The sequence below is a fragment of the Lonchura striata genome, chromosome 12, assembly GCF_050655825.1.
Source record: "Lonchura striata isolate lonStrDom1 chromosome 12, ASM5065582v1, whole genome shotgun sequence".
Lineage (NCBI taxonomy): Eukaryota > Metazoa > Chordata > Aves > Passeriformes > Estrildidae > Lonchura > Lonchura striata.
This window is the reverse complement of record NC_140714.1, coordinates 17,500,701-17,516,377: the sequence shown is the minus strand read 5'-3', so window position 1 is coordinate 17,516,377 and position 15,677 is coordinate 17,500,701. Positions and strand designations below refer to the sequence as shown.

Below are 15,677 nucleotides of genomic sequence, written 5' to 3'. Positions count from 1 at the left end.
ATCCCTGTGCCAGGGCCTGGCTCCAGTGCCAGCTCAGTGTTAACACAGCGTGTTTTAAAATTTAAACAAAATTACAAAAAAGCCCAAGAATTTAAAGCTAGTAAAATGTAGGGCTTAAAACGTTCATAAACTAGTGGAAATCTCTTTACCTCGACAATTTTAAAGAGAAATACTGGAGAGAAGATTTGTCTCTTGCCCAGCAAGAAAAAAAGTGGAAAAAAAAGCATCTGCAGCCATTGTGTTCCCTGTTTATGATCTACCCCTTCCTGTTCTTCCTAGAGGTTTCATGTTCATTTAATCCTATTTTTCCTCAAAAAAATAAACCTCCAGTATGTATTTCAATTTATTCCCAGTCTGCTGTAATTAAGTTGCAGATAAACACATGGTTGCCATATGACAAAGTGATATTGAAAGGAAATGAGACACAGAATTTTGTGTACTCAGGCCTTGGTTATGCTGGGTTGGCTCTTCTGTAGACCTACAGCCTAGATCCAATTAGGAAAAATACAAAAATTATGGAAAATTATTGGCCACATTGTGAGCATGGTGACAAACTGAGTCATGTAAACTCATGGTGGAGTTAAGCATGAAAAATAATAATTTTTTGTAAACATGGAAGGAGGAAAATAAGTGGCAATGGAAATAGAGCAGGCACCAAAACAGAGAAGCTGTAATCAAGGGAAGAGAAAAGGAAAGAAAGAACAAAGCAGAGGGGCTTCCCTGGCAATGAGCACAGGCCACTGGATTTGGGGATGGTGGTCAATGGTTTCATGTACCTGTGCAGAGCATGGGCTGATCTACAAGGGGTAGCTGCAAGATTGAATCTTAGCAAAGGGATCAATGACTCAAGTCACAGGTCTGGGCTGATAAAAAGGGCAGGTCTGAAACCAGGTGGGTGCAGAGCACTTTTTATCCAAGTAACCAGCCAGCTGTGCCTGTGCTGCAGGAGGGAACCAGGCGTCTCCCGAGCCTGGGAGAGATTCTGGTAAATGTTTACAGGATGGCATTCAAACTGTTGTTTATAGAATCCCAGGATGGCTGGGGTTGGAAGGGACCTTTAAAGATCATCTCATCCCACCATCCCAGGTTGCTCCCAGCCCCCTCCAGCCTGGCCTTGGACACTGCCAGAGATCCAGGGGCACCCACAGCTGCTCTGGGCTCCTTGTGCCAAGGCCTCCCACCCTCACAGGAAACGATTCCTTCCCAATTATCTCATCTAGCCCTGCCCTCTGCCTGTGGGGAGGGGTTCCCTGTTCTCCTCTCACTACTTGCCATTGTCACACCTTCTTGTAGGCCCTCAAATCTGCTCCCAAAATTCTCCTTTCCTCTTCTAAAAAGTGAGACTTGCATGCTGGCTGTGTCACTTGTGATTTTAATTTTAAAAGCAAAGGACTGAGCCTGACTGAGCATGGGGGTGGGCTGGGACTGCCACGGGGACAAAACTACTTTATCATTTTAGACAAAACCACTTTGACCTTGTGCTCTTCTCGTCCTTGGTTCCACCGGCGCCGGAGGTTTGGGTGGTTGGCATCACAGGGATCACCAGCAGCAGGACTGGTTTGCTTGAGGAACTTTCCCTCAAGATGGGAAGAGGGGAGCTGTATTTATTCTGAGACTTAATTATGAGTGGTGAAGCTTCATAAATCCATTCTGAAAATACAGTGTTTCTGTGGGGTGTAATTCAGTTGAAGGGTTCTTGGTTACAATTCCTTTAGTTGCACAAAGTGAGAAACTTCCACTTTCTAAATGTGCCTTTACTGGTTTAGTAAACTCATTTTAAAAATTACTGATGTTATGGCTGTGTTGAGATTTGAGGTCTTGGTGCTCCCAGCCGTGTGTGATTTCAGTGGGTGATAACGTGGCCGTAGTTGAGCAAACCATACTGATAAATTACCCAGATCAGAGCCCAATCAGAGCCTCCTGGGCAGATTTAGAAATTGCTTCTCCCTGAAGAGGAGCTCATGGTACCATAACTCTTTATATATGTCCTTCTTCCAGAACAGCAAGTTCAGAATTAGCAGTAAAAGGGAGCTGTTGTCCAGCTGGGTGCAGTCTTGTGTTTTCTTGCTAAGTGGGATGGAAGTAAATTTATCTGCTTTTATCTGGCATCTCCCTTGACATTTTGTTTTGCATTTAGCTACAGCTAAAGCTCTTAAGCTGAACACATTTATAACATTTTCCTTTGCAGAGATTTCAAATGCAGAAAATTGCAGTGCAGCTTTAAACAGCTGCAGAATAATGTCTTTTGTTGAGAAATAGCTGCTACGAGTGTATTCCCTGGGATGGCTTCTTGTGTGTGTAAAATCTGCCATGGGAGCAGGGGAAGGCTGTGCACTCCATCACCACAGTCCCTTTGTGGTTTGAGACTATTCCTGTTTGAGACAAAAGTTCCCATAAGATTCCCTGCTTGGACTCCTGAAGGACCTGGAAAAACAATTTCCGTCTAGGAGTAATAATAATAGCTTGGGCTTTTGGTTTGGATCATAAGCTGACATTTAAAAGTCATCTGAGGAAAGATATTTCTTGATTAAAGTCAGGTTTTGCTTAATGCAGTTGAGGCTGATCCTTCCCATCTGCTGTCACATCCTTGATGGGATCTCTTTCCCTGGCCATGGGTCTGGTTTACGAGATCCCTCAGGAGTTCCTGACTTTCCCAAGAGACCTTTCAGTGGCTCAGCTCATTCTGTGTCTCTGGTTTTATTGCTCAGCTTTTCTTTTCCTTAAGGAAAACTTGGAAAGTTGCTCAGCAGAGAAGATGAGGTGGTAATGTGGTACCCACAGAGTGTTTGGAATTGGGGATCTGTCCATGCTCACCCCGTGCCTGGCTGTTCAGTCACCTGTCAGATCCCCACATCTTTAACTGTGGGATTCAGAACCTGTATTCAGTATTTTCTGTGTGGAATGTAAGAGGCAGATTGTGTGACTGCATTTCCCAGAGTTCATTCCTGGAATTGTCAGTATTTAGAGTTGCTGCCTGAGCCTGGGTGTGGTACCTTTGCTTCCTGTCCCCACTTGGTGTTGGTGGAAGGTGGGAATAGCAGCCGGGATCCTCGCACGGGTCTGGGCTTGGGTTATAGCAAACAGGGATGTAGGTATTTGTGGTTTGGCTTTTTGTGTGTTTTGTGGATAGCTAAAATATGACCTTTCCCACTGAAAAGCTGGATTTTATCCCAAATTCTGTGAATTTCACACAGGATTGGCTTCTCACAGCACTCAGGTTGGTTGCCAGAACCCCAGCACTGAGGGAAGGCACAGAACAGCCCTCGCTGTGTGCAGAACTCACTGGAGCTCCCTCTCCCAGGTACAGGGAAGCTTTTCCACAGAAAATCATACACTGGGCTTTCCTTGAGTTGCCTGTGGCTTCCATAGAATTCCCCCTCCCTCAGCCTGAGGGGAACGTGCCAGCTGCACAGGAACTCCTGAGACAGCCTTGGGAGCATTTCAGTGGTTTGGCAATTGTAACTCTTATCTGGTTCCCTCTGATCTATTTTCTTTGGTGATTCCCAAATGTCTGGGTGTAGGTGGATGAAGTGTGACTCGGTGTTTAGCTATGGGATATTGGGGATCCCTTGTAAATGAGGGATGCATGAGCTGAGTTCCAGGTAGAAGCTAATTCTGCATTTCCAGTATCTACTGCTCGGAGCTAAAGGATTGCTGGATCCTCCCAGGCCTCTGACACCAAGCTAGGAGAGCTCACAGTGGAAGTCAGGAATGGGTTATTGAGGAGGAAAGACTGGAAAACTTCTTTTGGTATCAGAGGGGCATAATTCCACAGGGAGTGAAGTTGGAAGAGGATCCCTGTTCTGCTGGATGAGGGACCTTTGATCAGCCACACTTCTAACACTGTAACTGCCCTGCTCAGTGTCCTCCCTTCTGTGTTTGTGTTCCTAGGATAGATCATGGTTGTTATCCTCGCAGTAAATACAGTACTGGATACTGGGTAGAAATTAAAATGAGCAAATTCCATGTGCTGTATGTCATTTGGCATCCTGCACAACCCCCCCTTCACTTTGTCAGAAATTCCTAAACCAGAGCAAGGTCACATCTGGTAGCAATTTTGCTCTGCCAGATGAGGCGTAATCCATAAAACCAATCTCATTTTCTCCAGTGCCGCTCAAAGCCGAGCTCTCCTGCTCCTTTTTTCTAAGACCTGCTGCTTGTACTGGGAGCCCTGTGGAATGATTCAGGCTAGGAGACTTTTCACACTTTATAAACTGCAAGGTTTGGAACACAGCTTTGTGTCCAGCACACGAGGCAGGACAAGCAGAGCACAGCCTGGAGTCTGTGGCTCCATTCAGTTTCCTTTTCCAGCAGCACGTCCCTGCAGGATGCTGCTCCTTGGTGTCTGTGCATCCCCTCCTTCCCTGGGTAACCTGGCACCTGCAGGATCCATACAGAGCTACAGCTACGAGTGCTTTTAAAAGAGCTCTGAAGCTCTGAGGCTTTCACAAGACATGTCAAACACATCAGATGGACTAACAAAGTAATGGAGCAACCATCAACCTTTGCACATTGTAGTAACTGAAAATAATTCCCAGAAACATGGAATTTTAATAGGAGCCAGTACTTTTGTGTTTGATCATGTTGCTGCTGTCCCGTGTGTTGCTAACATTGGTTATTTTGGTATGTCATTGGTTTAATTACTCTTTCAAAGCCTTCTGTGGAACTTGGTGTCCATCTCAAACCAGAGTGTACCGGTGAGGTGTCATCACTCACAGAGGCAGGGGGTGACATGGTGATGTATTATAAGGTGTTATTAAATCCAATTAACAAACTTAGTTAAAATAAAAATTTTCTTTCAAGGTTTCCTGGGTTTTATGTAAGGATCTCTAAAAAATAGAAACCAACAGGTCAGAATTTCAGAGAATGAGTGTTGTTATTCTTAACTTGGTGCAATCCATTGTGACTGGGTAGGAACCACCTTATCTGCTGTGAGTTTTCTGAACCAGTTGAACCATTTTGTTCACAGGCCAAGTATCCTGAAATCGTGAGCCTTCCGGAAGGACTGCTGGGAGATTTCATAATTCTAAGGAACCCCAAAGTTTCTGGGTAAGCCAATAAATGGATTTTTGTATTTCCACAGGTGAGGGATTGCACAGGCAGGGCAGCAGCCTGGGTGCTGCAGCTCTGGGTTCCTTCTGTGGCAGGAGGAGCAGGGATCCCAGTCCCCTCCCAGCAAAGCCCAGTTCCTGGCCATTGCCTTGGTGTCTTCCATTAAAGAACAGAAAGACAAGGGCATTTACTGTGCAGTGGAAGCAAAGCAACTGTGGCTATACTTTTCCATTGTTTTAGAAGGAGATCAGTTAGACAAAGGAATTATTACCTACCAGACATAGGGGATTTGTTTGGCTTCCCCATGAGAAATGTTCCAGTACATTTAGGATTTTCGGCAGGGGAAAAAAAATCCTTACAGTTAAATGTAAGATGGTGTAACTATCACTGTCATGAATTCTGCAAGGGCCATGAAAAGCAACTATTTTGTGACATGATCAGAACATTCCTTTCTCCTGTTACACCTTGCTTTAACATGCTTTAATTTATATGAAAATAAGGCACAGCTCCCTTAGTTGTGTTTGTGTGTAGAACTAGCAAACAAACCCTAATAGAGGATGCTGCTTCATTCAGCCAAACTTGCCTTTAAAACTAAGTGCTTCAGCTTGGGGGTGCAGGAATTAATTGTTCTTAGACTATCCCACATAGGGTAGAACTTGCTTTATTTTAGTTTTCCCTCTGGTGCCAGGTGCCCATTCCATTACCCTCATTCCCTCTCACCCCACAGTCATGAAACAAAGGAATATAAAAGTCATTTCAGTAGCTTGGTAGAAAACAGACTGGCATAGAAATTTGTTTGCAAAATCCCAGAGCAAGCTGTGCACAAATTCCCAAAGGATTTGTAAAAATAAAGTGGCAAAAGGCTGACAAATCACATTGGAAGGAAACTCTTAGAGTCATGACGGGTTGAACACCACGGAGAAAGGGATCTTGCTCCTCACAGTGAGTCACTGTGCAGACCAGCTTTGGATTAGGAAAGCCTTACTTCCAGTAAGGAAGGTGATGGTTGGAGGGAACAAAGGGAGCTGTAAAGCAGCAGCTCTGCTCTGGATCTTGTTCTGGACTCAGCTCCTGCCTCACCGTCCCCTGGGGATGGTGCAGTGATCCCATCCCACTCTGAAAGCTGGGAATCACGACTGGCCTTGCATAATCACCAACACTATTCCTGAAGAAGTAATGATATTGTTAGGCCTAATTTTTTTTTTTTTATTAAAAGCAAAGAACTGCAGGAATGTAGGCCTTGCATAGATGTCTACCTGCCATTAGTCTAAAAAGGCCACGAATAGCAAGGTAGTCCTTATTCCAAACCCAGCACATCACCATTTATGTAAACACTTCTGAAACTAGTTTCCTGTTCTCAGCACCTGATCCTGAGTGTAGATCTTACATGAGGGATAGAGCCAGGGGACACTCAGTGATCTCCTTTGCTTTCCTCTCACTTTTACTGCACTGTGCAAATTGGATGTAGCCAGAACCTTTCCTTGTCATTGGATTGATGTGTTCCTGGTTCCTGAATCTAGAGATGGTTCTTGCATTATATGAGGCGAACTTTGTTGCAGAGCACAAGGTTCAGCCTTGTGACTGCTGCACTTTTATCTTTGAAGGAACCTCAAAGACAGCACCTGGTTAACTTGAACTGCTTTTCCTGTGCACCTGGTACAGGTTTGAATTGATGATTGTCTGGAAGATCCATCTTGATGAAGAAGGGATCACTACACCTGTCCTGGACCTGCTGCCCAAAATACCAGAGCAAGGTAATCTCAATCACTTCAGGGACTGTTCCTGAACTGCCAGGCTCTGGCTGGGGCCATGGAACTCCAACTCCCAGAGCCCAGCCACACAAACCCACCCCAGTTCAGCAGCAGCTACACTTCACCTCCTGTGTAATCTCCAAGGGCTCACAAACCCTGTCTGCCTGCAGGCATCCTGCTTTACCCACCTGCTGTCAGCCCTGCTGCAACTCTTGGAAAATAACCTGCACTGCTCTGTTTCTCCTGCAGTCCTGGAGCAGAGGATGAGGAGTGTGGAGAGCATCCCTGGCAAGTTCCGGAGCGCACTCCGGCTCTTTGGGATTGAGGCAGCCATCGAGAACCTGATCAAAGTGCTGGGCTCAGGAGAATGAATGCCAGCATTACTTACACCAGGTAGCAATTTCAAAAGTAGTTTTAATTAAGATATTGTGTTACACAGTCTGTAATTTTATTGAATATAAACATTAAGTTATTTTCCATTTAGAAACCATACTCATAAAACATGCTATCTGTACAATTATGGCACGTTATATATAAATTGTCATGACATGAAAATAAATACAGCCATTTAAATACAAAAATGCCAAATAAAATAGTTACATGTACAGAGTGATTTCATTATAAATTTATCTTTCTGTATCATTAATGTACCAGAGTGGTTTATCTTCTTAACATTTTCTAGATACCTGGAAATTGTTAAAAGATCATGCACTGTCAAAATCAAGTCCATAAAAATCCAATTCATTTCACAGCTCTGTAAAAGTACAGTGATTTTAAAATGACAAAAGAACAGTAAAAGACTCCTAGAACAAAGAATTAAACATCTTTCTCATTAAATTAGGGCGGAAGAAGACAATTTGAAGATTTCAAAGACACACAATGCTAAAAAACCCAAAGGTAACTGTATGAAGTAACTTTGTTCCACAATGTGTGTTGAGACAGCATTAATCTAACCCAGAGAGGCCCATGACACCGCTGGGGAACTGGTGAGCCAGTCACCTCCTGCCCACTGCAGCACTTCTTTGCATTTCTGACTTCAGGAGGAAATCCTGGCAACACAACACCAAAGCATCACCTTTCACACATTCATCCCTGAAGAAATAAAACAACTCAGACGAATGCCTTGCCTCTCCCACATTCTATCAGATGTGGCACGAGCCCGTCTGGGAACTTACAGTGTTTCCAGGAGTTCCTGCTCTGCACTAGCACTGCACCCCAGCCAAACTGATGTGACTGGAAGTCAGGTACTTCTCAGGTGAGGCAGTTCCTGGAACCAAAAGCCCAAACCCCCCAGCTCTGGGCTCTCCTGGTAGGAAGAGCCATCCTTTCCAAGGCCAGAGCAGCTGGAGCCCCTGGCAGCACAACCACCTGCTCCATGCAGCAATGTGAAAGAGGTGAAGTCTGAACTACAGCAACAGTATGTTTCTTATCCCATAAATGTACTATTCCACTATTTGATCACTGAAATAGTCTCCCACTGTTCTCGTAGGTTAGGAAAAACTGACAGACCAGAGCCTGGTTTCTGCCAGACTCCAAACAACACCAGAGATAGGGTTTTGATTAATGGCAGCTCTATCTTGTTAGATAAGGCGGGCTCATTTCAAGACTGGATCCAGTACACAGGAAAATTCCTCCTTACTTCTCCACTGACATGGAACTGGTTGAGCCAGTTTTGTGTAACCTTCAGTTCATCTTTAGCTCCCTCCTCCTTGCCTGAAAACAAAACTGTTTGCTCAGCACAGACACTGCTGTTTGCATATGAAACGTGTAAAGTTACAGCATAAAAACCTGGGAACTTCCCAGCTGTGCAGGGTCCTTCCTTCCTCCTCTTTCTAATAGCTGGAGGGTTTCTGGATTTCTAAGGAGCTCTTCTGCTCCAGGTTTTCTTTGGGAAGAAGGGGTCATTCCTGCTGCCAGCTCATTGCACTATTGTAGTCTCACATCTCAGGCCCTGCCCCAGGAGGGCTCCTGGCACTGCCAGCTCAGGTCTCTGGCACAGGGACAGTAGTGGCTCTGTGTTTCACATTTCTTCCTTGAGTTGTGCCAAGGTACAGGGGGTCCTATTTTTGAAATTCAGGTAAAGTGGAACAATTCAAAGGCTACACTGTTTTTAGGACCCTGAACACCATTGCTGGTAAGCACAGGCTGTATCCAGGTAAGAGCTGTTCACTGGGGCTGGAGGAGGATCTCTGCACCATTCAGGGGGTGTAATCCTTGAGGGGAAAGGAGCTGCAGATTTTATCATGGCACCCTCGGGTTTGGTAATACCCTTCAGATCCAGCTCAGGATCTTCCTCAAGGATGGCTTTGCTGCAGCATCTCCCCAGCTTTCAGCTGCACAAAGCACTGCTCATCTGCAGCACTGACACAAGCTCACCCTGGCACAAGACTGACCCACTGCAGCTGTAGGGAAGAAAATGGGGTTCTGTCACCTTTTCCTGTGTCATTTACAGCAAAAGAGCCTGAAAGCAGCTGCTCATGCTACGCAGTGTGTGGGGCATCAGTGTAATAGTGCCAATATTTGACACTACTGAAAGACCTGAAATCACCTCTAAAATTCAGAACATATTCTTCTTATAGCTCAATTTAAATCAGGCAAGAGCAAGTTGTGGTTTCACCTCCAATAGCAGCATATAATGTACAGAGACAATAAAAAACAGCATGGCAGGTGAGTTTAGCCCAACTACTACGTAAAACTCAAGGTTGCTTACCTTAACCCTTTGCACTTTGTTTCAGAAGCTTAGGTAGATACAAGGTGATCACACAACTTCTGGAGGCAGCCTGGTGTTCCTAGTCCATGCATTAGTACTGAAATGTAAGTGCAGTGCCAGGGCAGTTCCACAGAGCAGCCACTGCATGGTTGTATTTCCAGTGGATTAATGCTAAAGTGTTGTATAGGTTTTGCCAGAGCATTCCCTCATTTAGTAGGGATGAGGGAGACTCAAAGCACAGGGTCCAAGGTAATTCTCTTGTTAGTAATTAGGCTTTCTATGTTAGTGCAATACTTCAGGAAACCTTTAATTCTGTGCTCTTTCAATTCTAAGGAAGTAGATTTTTCATATTAATTTGATCTGTCCTCTAGTTCCAAGGTATGGCACATTACCTGTTCTGTCACATTAAATACATTCATTAAGGTTACCTAGCAAACATGTGGCTTAGTGCTATCCCAGGTCTCTGAGAAGGCATTACCCATTAGAAATCATTTCATAAAGCAAAAACATTCACAGCTGAAAAATGCACTGAACACAATAGAAAAGGAAAAAAAATCACCATAACTGTATTCCAATATCTTTCACTTTCTCATGTGTTTCAATAAAAATAACCTTAAGGGAATGGTTACACTTTATGGAGAACTAATGTGCAGTCTTCATTCTCCTTGAAGAGGTTGGACATAACTGGGTCCTCTTTGGCCTGTACATTTTTCAGGTAATAGTTGACTATTTCACCATCGAGTTTGTACTGGTGGGGGATGCTTTCATAGGGCTTCAGGTCCAAGTCCAGCACAGAAACAGAGAAGATGAATCTGGATTTGGATGTCAGTACCACAGGTCTTTGCTCAGAGCTGGAAAATAAAACCACATTGCACATCTGAGTCACTGAACCCAGTTTTATTAATTTATGTGTCCCTTTACAGAAGTGACTCTAATGTTTATCTTAGAACTTTTGTGGGAGCTCAAGAAAATAAACTGCAGCTAATGTAGCACTTAGGAAACTATAACTCCAGCTCTACCAGTCCTGATGGGACCTTGCTGGCATCTCTTCTTTTCATTTTCCTTTCAGCTTCCACACAGCTGAAGGCAAACATTACTCTCACTTACTGTATTTAGTAAATCTAAGCTGTTTCTAGGTGGTGCATAAAAAGCAACAGCCTTATTAACAGCAAAAGCAGAAAAGGGACTGCAACTCCTACTTAGGTTCAAGGTAATAAAACATTTCGTATGCTGTCCAAGCATGCTATGGGATGGAGGAGTTCTGAAGTCAGGCATTGCACAAGTCATGTCCATCACTAACACTTCACTGGAGAACTGCAGACAAATGCAGAAAACAGCATTCTCTAAAAATAAAAGGGCTCTGGTGAAGCAAAGGCCCCTGCAGAGGAACAGATTAGCACTGCTGACACAAACCAAAAGGGATAATATTGTGGCAAAGCCTCCTGCTTGACAGCCAAAGCTGTCACCTCTTGATTATTGCCTTGGTTTTATTCTAACTAGGCCATTAAAGGCAACTCAGCTTGAGAAATCTCTCCTTTGAGAACACCAAGGCAGAAAAACTGTACCTAGTTAAAACCATCCAGAGCTACTATGAACAGTCAATTCAAAGTTTAAGAAGGGAATAAATATAAAAGCTTGATCATTTTGATCAATTTAGAACTCTTTAGAAAGAGATACTGATCATAAATGTCTTAAATCATTACTATACTAAAATGCTCACAGCCAAAAATTTGGATACACCACCCCCCAACATACATCCCACACTTTTTTTAAGTGACTGAATTGCCTGAACAGTACAAACATCCCAATTTCTAAACAACTGGAGCCATTCCAAAGCCAGTGCAGGCAGCTCTTACCATTCATCTTGCAGGCAGGGGGATAGGGCAATCATGATGGAACAGTCTTTAGCAGTCATTGCTATTCTGTACTGCTGCACCTGTACAACAGAAAATAACACAGGTTTTCTCTTAGAGAGGTGTTTACCTGAGTAAAGCATCCTGTTCCTTAAAAAAACAGCACTGCACTCCCTGTATTGGTATGTTGGCAGCTTAAGAACTGGAAATTCTCTCTGGAACAGGAGATTGGCAGGAGCAGGTGCTTTTGCAGCATCCTGTATAAAAGTAATTTTTATTTCCTACAGATCATATTCCTAAAGGCCAAACAGCACCAGTTCCTGCAAGTGCTTCCTCAGTCTAGAAAGGAAATAAACAGTTTTATTTTTCTCTCAGGAACTGGTGCTACAAGTTTGTTTTTAACTGCTTCTGGTATAAAGACGCACCCTGACACAATGAGGAACTTTAACGGCACAGACCCTGACAAGCCAGCAGTGCTGCCTCCATCCATTATCCAGCCCTTTCAGTGAGACAGAGGTTAATTAACACTGACAGACCAAACAACCTCAACAAGTTGGGAAGTACCTTCGTTAACGCAAATGCCACTGTCCCATCATCTTCCAGGGAAAGGTCCAGCAGCTTCTCATAAAACGCTTCATTGTAAGGTCCATCTATCTGTAAGGTACTTCTAAATAAATGTTAAAAGAAGATTTACAGACAGCCAAAATGATGTGCTGGTTTTCAGTGTGCTCTTTCCTCAGCAGCCCAGAGACTCAGATAAGAACAACCCAACAATAACACTGATAAACATATCCAAGTATTAACCCACTGGCAGCCAACACCACAACAGTCCCTACTACTCTCAAATCAGTCAAGATTTGCTGCTGCTTAGGATCTGTTTTGTGTGGGGTTTTATAAAATGAATCATTCTTAATCCACTGCCATCTCTGTACCACTGCAAAATTATGAAGTTTTTGCAAAAAAAATGAGTAAGTTTCAAAATTTGTAGCAGTCTGCAAGACCTCCAGATGCATTGCTGAAAATACATATATAGGAAATATATAATAGTATCTTGATATTTATTTTTATATGTATATTATATTCTTTTGTACATAAAAAGTATAAACTCGGGCCAAAGGCATATCTGACAGGGCCCTGCTCCAACACCACGTGCTAATGGGGGGTGCCCTGAGCTCCTTCTTTCCCTCTTTGAAGAACTGAGCCCCTGTTGAGAAACTGAACCCTCCCAGGGGAGTTTGTCCCACACAAACTCCCCACAGATCAAAGAACACATTTTCCAGTGCTCTGCACAAGCAGCAGCAGCTCCTGAGCAAAGCCAGAGTGCCCTCGTGTGAGCACAGGAGAGGAACAGCACCCCAGTGGAGGCTGCTTGGAGCAATTATTATTACACTAATAAGCCTTATTTGTGGGAAAAAAAATACATCAGCTTGCATTCATCATTGCAGAACATTATCACCCCTGCAGACATTCCCAGCTCTGCAGATACTGGGGACTGGAGAAAACACCCCTTTCACTGTACCTTTCTGCAAATACACATTCTCCTCTCTTAGCCTGTTGTGAACGTTCCAAAATCATTACTTTAAAATTCAGGCCAAAGTGACCAACATCAGCTGGAAGTTCATTTAAAAATTCAGAACGTGCAGTGCCACAGAATGTCTGCACAGAGCCAATCCTGCCTGCAGTCCTGGTTACTCAGGACTGGAAAGAAAAGCCATCAAGTCTTACCTCTCTTCAGGAAATTCCTCCAAGTACTGTTCAACTCTACTGTACAAAGGATAGAGTCCTTCAATATCCAGCATGTCAAGCATCTGAGCCTGAAGGGTTTTATAAAGGAGACAACCCCTCGGTAAACCAGAGCTTTCCAATTTATGTTTACCTAGAAGAAAATGCATTTTAAAATAAGGCAGACACAAGTCTTAGCTTCAATTTGCCATTATATGTGCTTGTTTAAAAGTCCAAATACTTTTAGTCCAGTCACAGGTCAGGGGAAACCTCAAAACACTTCAGCTTCCAAACAAAAGTGCAAGGTGCAGGTACTGACCTGCACATTTAAACAGCTCATCTTGGACTGCAAGATAAAACACCTGATACTCAACTCTACAAACTACCTAAAAAAACCACCAAAACACACCCACATCCACTGCAATCTACTCATTTTGAGTCCACTGGAGAAATGTCTCATTTGTCTGAAGCCACCACAAATTCACTTTGAACAGTATCAACTGCTGACAGTAATTTAGCATTTCAGCTCTGGGGTCTTTTATATACTGTATCAAGAATTGTATTTGATATAATTTCTCTAAGACAGCTCTTCCTCCACCACTACAACAAACCATTGAAAAAGGTAATGAAAAAAGTCTTCCTGAAAAGCAGAGCAAGAAATATGCTATTTGTGTAATTAGGATAACTGGCAGCATCTTGAATAATTAGAGCTTTACAGAACTTATGCACTGAGAAATTAACATAATTTACAGTTTTCCCACTCTCACTTCCCATTCCTTTTCCCTCCAGTATTCAGACCTCTCTTCACCAGAAGAGCAGCTGAAGAAAATAACATCAGCTGTGCCCTGGTGAGGGTTGACAGAGGAAGCAGAGAAAGGCAAAGTACAGGTGTTGCAATAAACCAACCAAAGCAGTCCAACTTCATCACATGCAACATAAAATTTCCCCATTCATTTGGAATATCTATGATTGTTATCAGCTCAAACTGCTATTTTCTTCCATTTTTCCTGTACCACCTCCCGAATTTATTTTAATTTACTTATTAGATACAGTGCTGTAAGTGCTCACTACAACATCACATTATATTAATAACAATTATCTGACAGCTATGCAGCTCAGAACTCTTTTTTTTTTTAATGCCACCAGAATTCCCCTGTTGCCGTTCTCATATGAGTTTTTATAACCAAGAGACAAAGATCTGAATTGTTACACCAGACAAGGCTCTGAGAAACCTGCTCTGGTGGAAGGTGTTCCTGCCCATGGCAGGGGGCTGGACTGGGTGGCCTGTAACACCCCCTTCCAACCCACACCACTCTGGGATTCCATGAACAGTCAATTATGGACAGTTTTTACGAAATTATATCCCTTACCATTTCTTACTAGCTCCTTATTAAAAGCACTTGCTTCACAGTAGCTTCTCCCTTGTGAAATGGGAACTGTCTTCATGTCGCCTGCCCTGCAGGTGTCGGTGCTACTCAGGAGCGCCATGGTGATCACGTGGATTAATTCCTTAACAATTGTCCTTGTGCAGTGGGGGCCGCTGACCAGCCCGTTGGAAGGGAAAAAGAAAGGTTTTAGGTGACGAGCAAGTTCATTCCAGTCAGAGACACAGTCCTGGTCATCCTTACAGCCATAAATTAGTTCCCCATTCTGCAACAAGGAGAAAAAGAAGTCTTTAGGCACATCAGGAAGTTATTCATACTGAGCTATTCAGAGCATCAGATCTAATATTTTAAGCATAGAAAAGTGTTATTACCTTAACAATCTCTGCATACAGATACACACATTCCCAATCTCTTAAAGATTTGTCCTCTTAAGTCTAATCAGAACCTGCAGGTAACAACCTCTGAATGAAAACCAAAACCACTTTTTAAATCAAGAGCTACTTTCCCAACTTAATGGCCTGTAAGGAATCAGAACAATACAGGTGAATGATACTTGGCACATTTTCCTATCACTTCTTTCTGAGTAATGTCAGGAGTGAAAAATCACCATGTGAAACACCTTTTTACCAGCCCAGACTGGCAAAGGGAAGGCTGTGAAAGCAGATAGAAAAGATGTGATAGCTACCTACTAGTACAAAAAGAGGGCAGCTCATAGAAGCTTAAGTAACTCAAATAGTTTATTTAATATTGGAAATAAATTGAAAGAATCTTTTTTCCTAGAATTAATCTGAAGATCTCCACAAATCATCAGTTACTGCTTCATATTTTTCCTACATGAGTGTCATGGAATGCCACTTTTTTCTTCCCCAGTGGCACCTGCTGTGCCCTGGGCTTGCATCAGTGTTCTAACAGGAATCTAAAAGTATTTGCAGCAATATGCCAAGTTCTCCATTTTCTTCTTCCTGAAGCAGTACATAAAGTTTTAAAACTTTGTTCACCTTAAGAGTCCTTTTCTATCAATTGTTCCTCAGTGATTCTTTCCCACTAATTCATTTCCCAGGGAATGGTCACAGCCCCAAGGCTGCTGGAGCTTCAGAAGCATTTGGAAAATGCTCTCAGCCACAGGGTGGGATTGTTGGGGTGCCTGTGCAGAGACAGAATTTAGACTTGGACAATCCCCATGGGTCCTTCTAACTCAGGATAT

General features: G+C 43.2%; 2 protein-coding genes across 7 annotated transcripts in view; one reads left to right on the top strand and one right to left on the bottom strand.

Moving 5' to 3' along the window:
- The window catches only part of CENPP (centromere protein P), a 114,109-nt gene extending 106,696 nt beyond the window's left edge, over positions 1-7,413 (top strand). For all 4 annotated transcript variants that reach the window (XM_085590748.1, XM_021529201.4, XM_085590745.1 and 1 more), the window contains exons 8-10: positions 4,970-5,049; positions 6,715-6,806; positions 7,053-7,413. In XM_085590748.1, coding sequence (XP_085446874.1) covers positions 4,970-5,049; positions 6,715-6,806; positions 7,053-7,174 — 294 coding nt within the window. In that variant the 3' untranslated portion in view covers positions 7,175-7,413. The remainder of the gene's footprint in view (positions 1-4,969; positions 5,050-6,714; positions 6,807-7,052) is intronic.
- IPPK (inositol-pentakisphosphate 2-kinase) overlaps positions 7,200-15,677 on the bottom strand; it is a 50,966-nt gene continuing 42,488 nt past the window's right edge. For 2 of the 3 annotated variants that reach the window (XM_085590742.1, XM_021529198.3), the window contains 5 exons: positions 14,459-14,738; positions 13,092-13,242; positions 11,931-12,033; positions 11,370-11,449; positions 7,200-10,364 (listed from right to left, as the gene is read on the bottom strand). In XM_085590742.1, coding sequence (XP_085446868.1) covers positions 10,139-10,364; positions 11,370-11,449; positions 11,931-12,033; positions 13,092-13,242; positions 14,459-14,738 — 840 coding nt within the window. In that variant the 3' untranslated portion in view covers positions 7,200-10,138. The remainder of the gene's footprint in view (positions 10,365-11,369; positions 11,450-11,930; positions 12,034-13,091; positions 13,243-14,458; positions 14,739-15,677) is intronic. The other variant, XM_085590743.1, reaches the window with a different exon arrangement.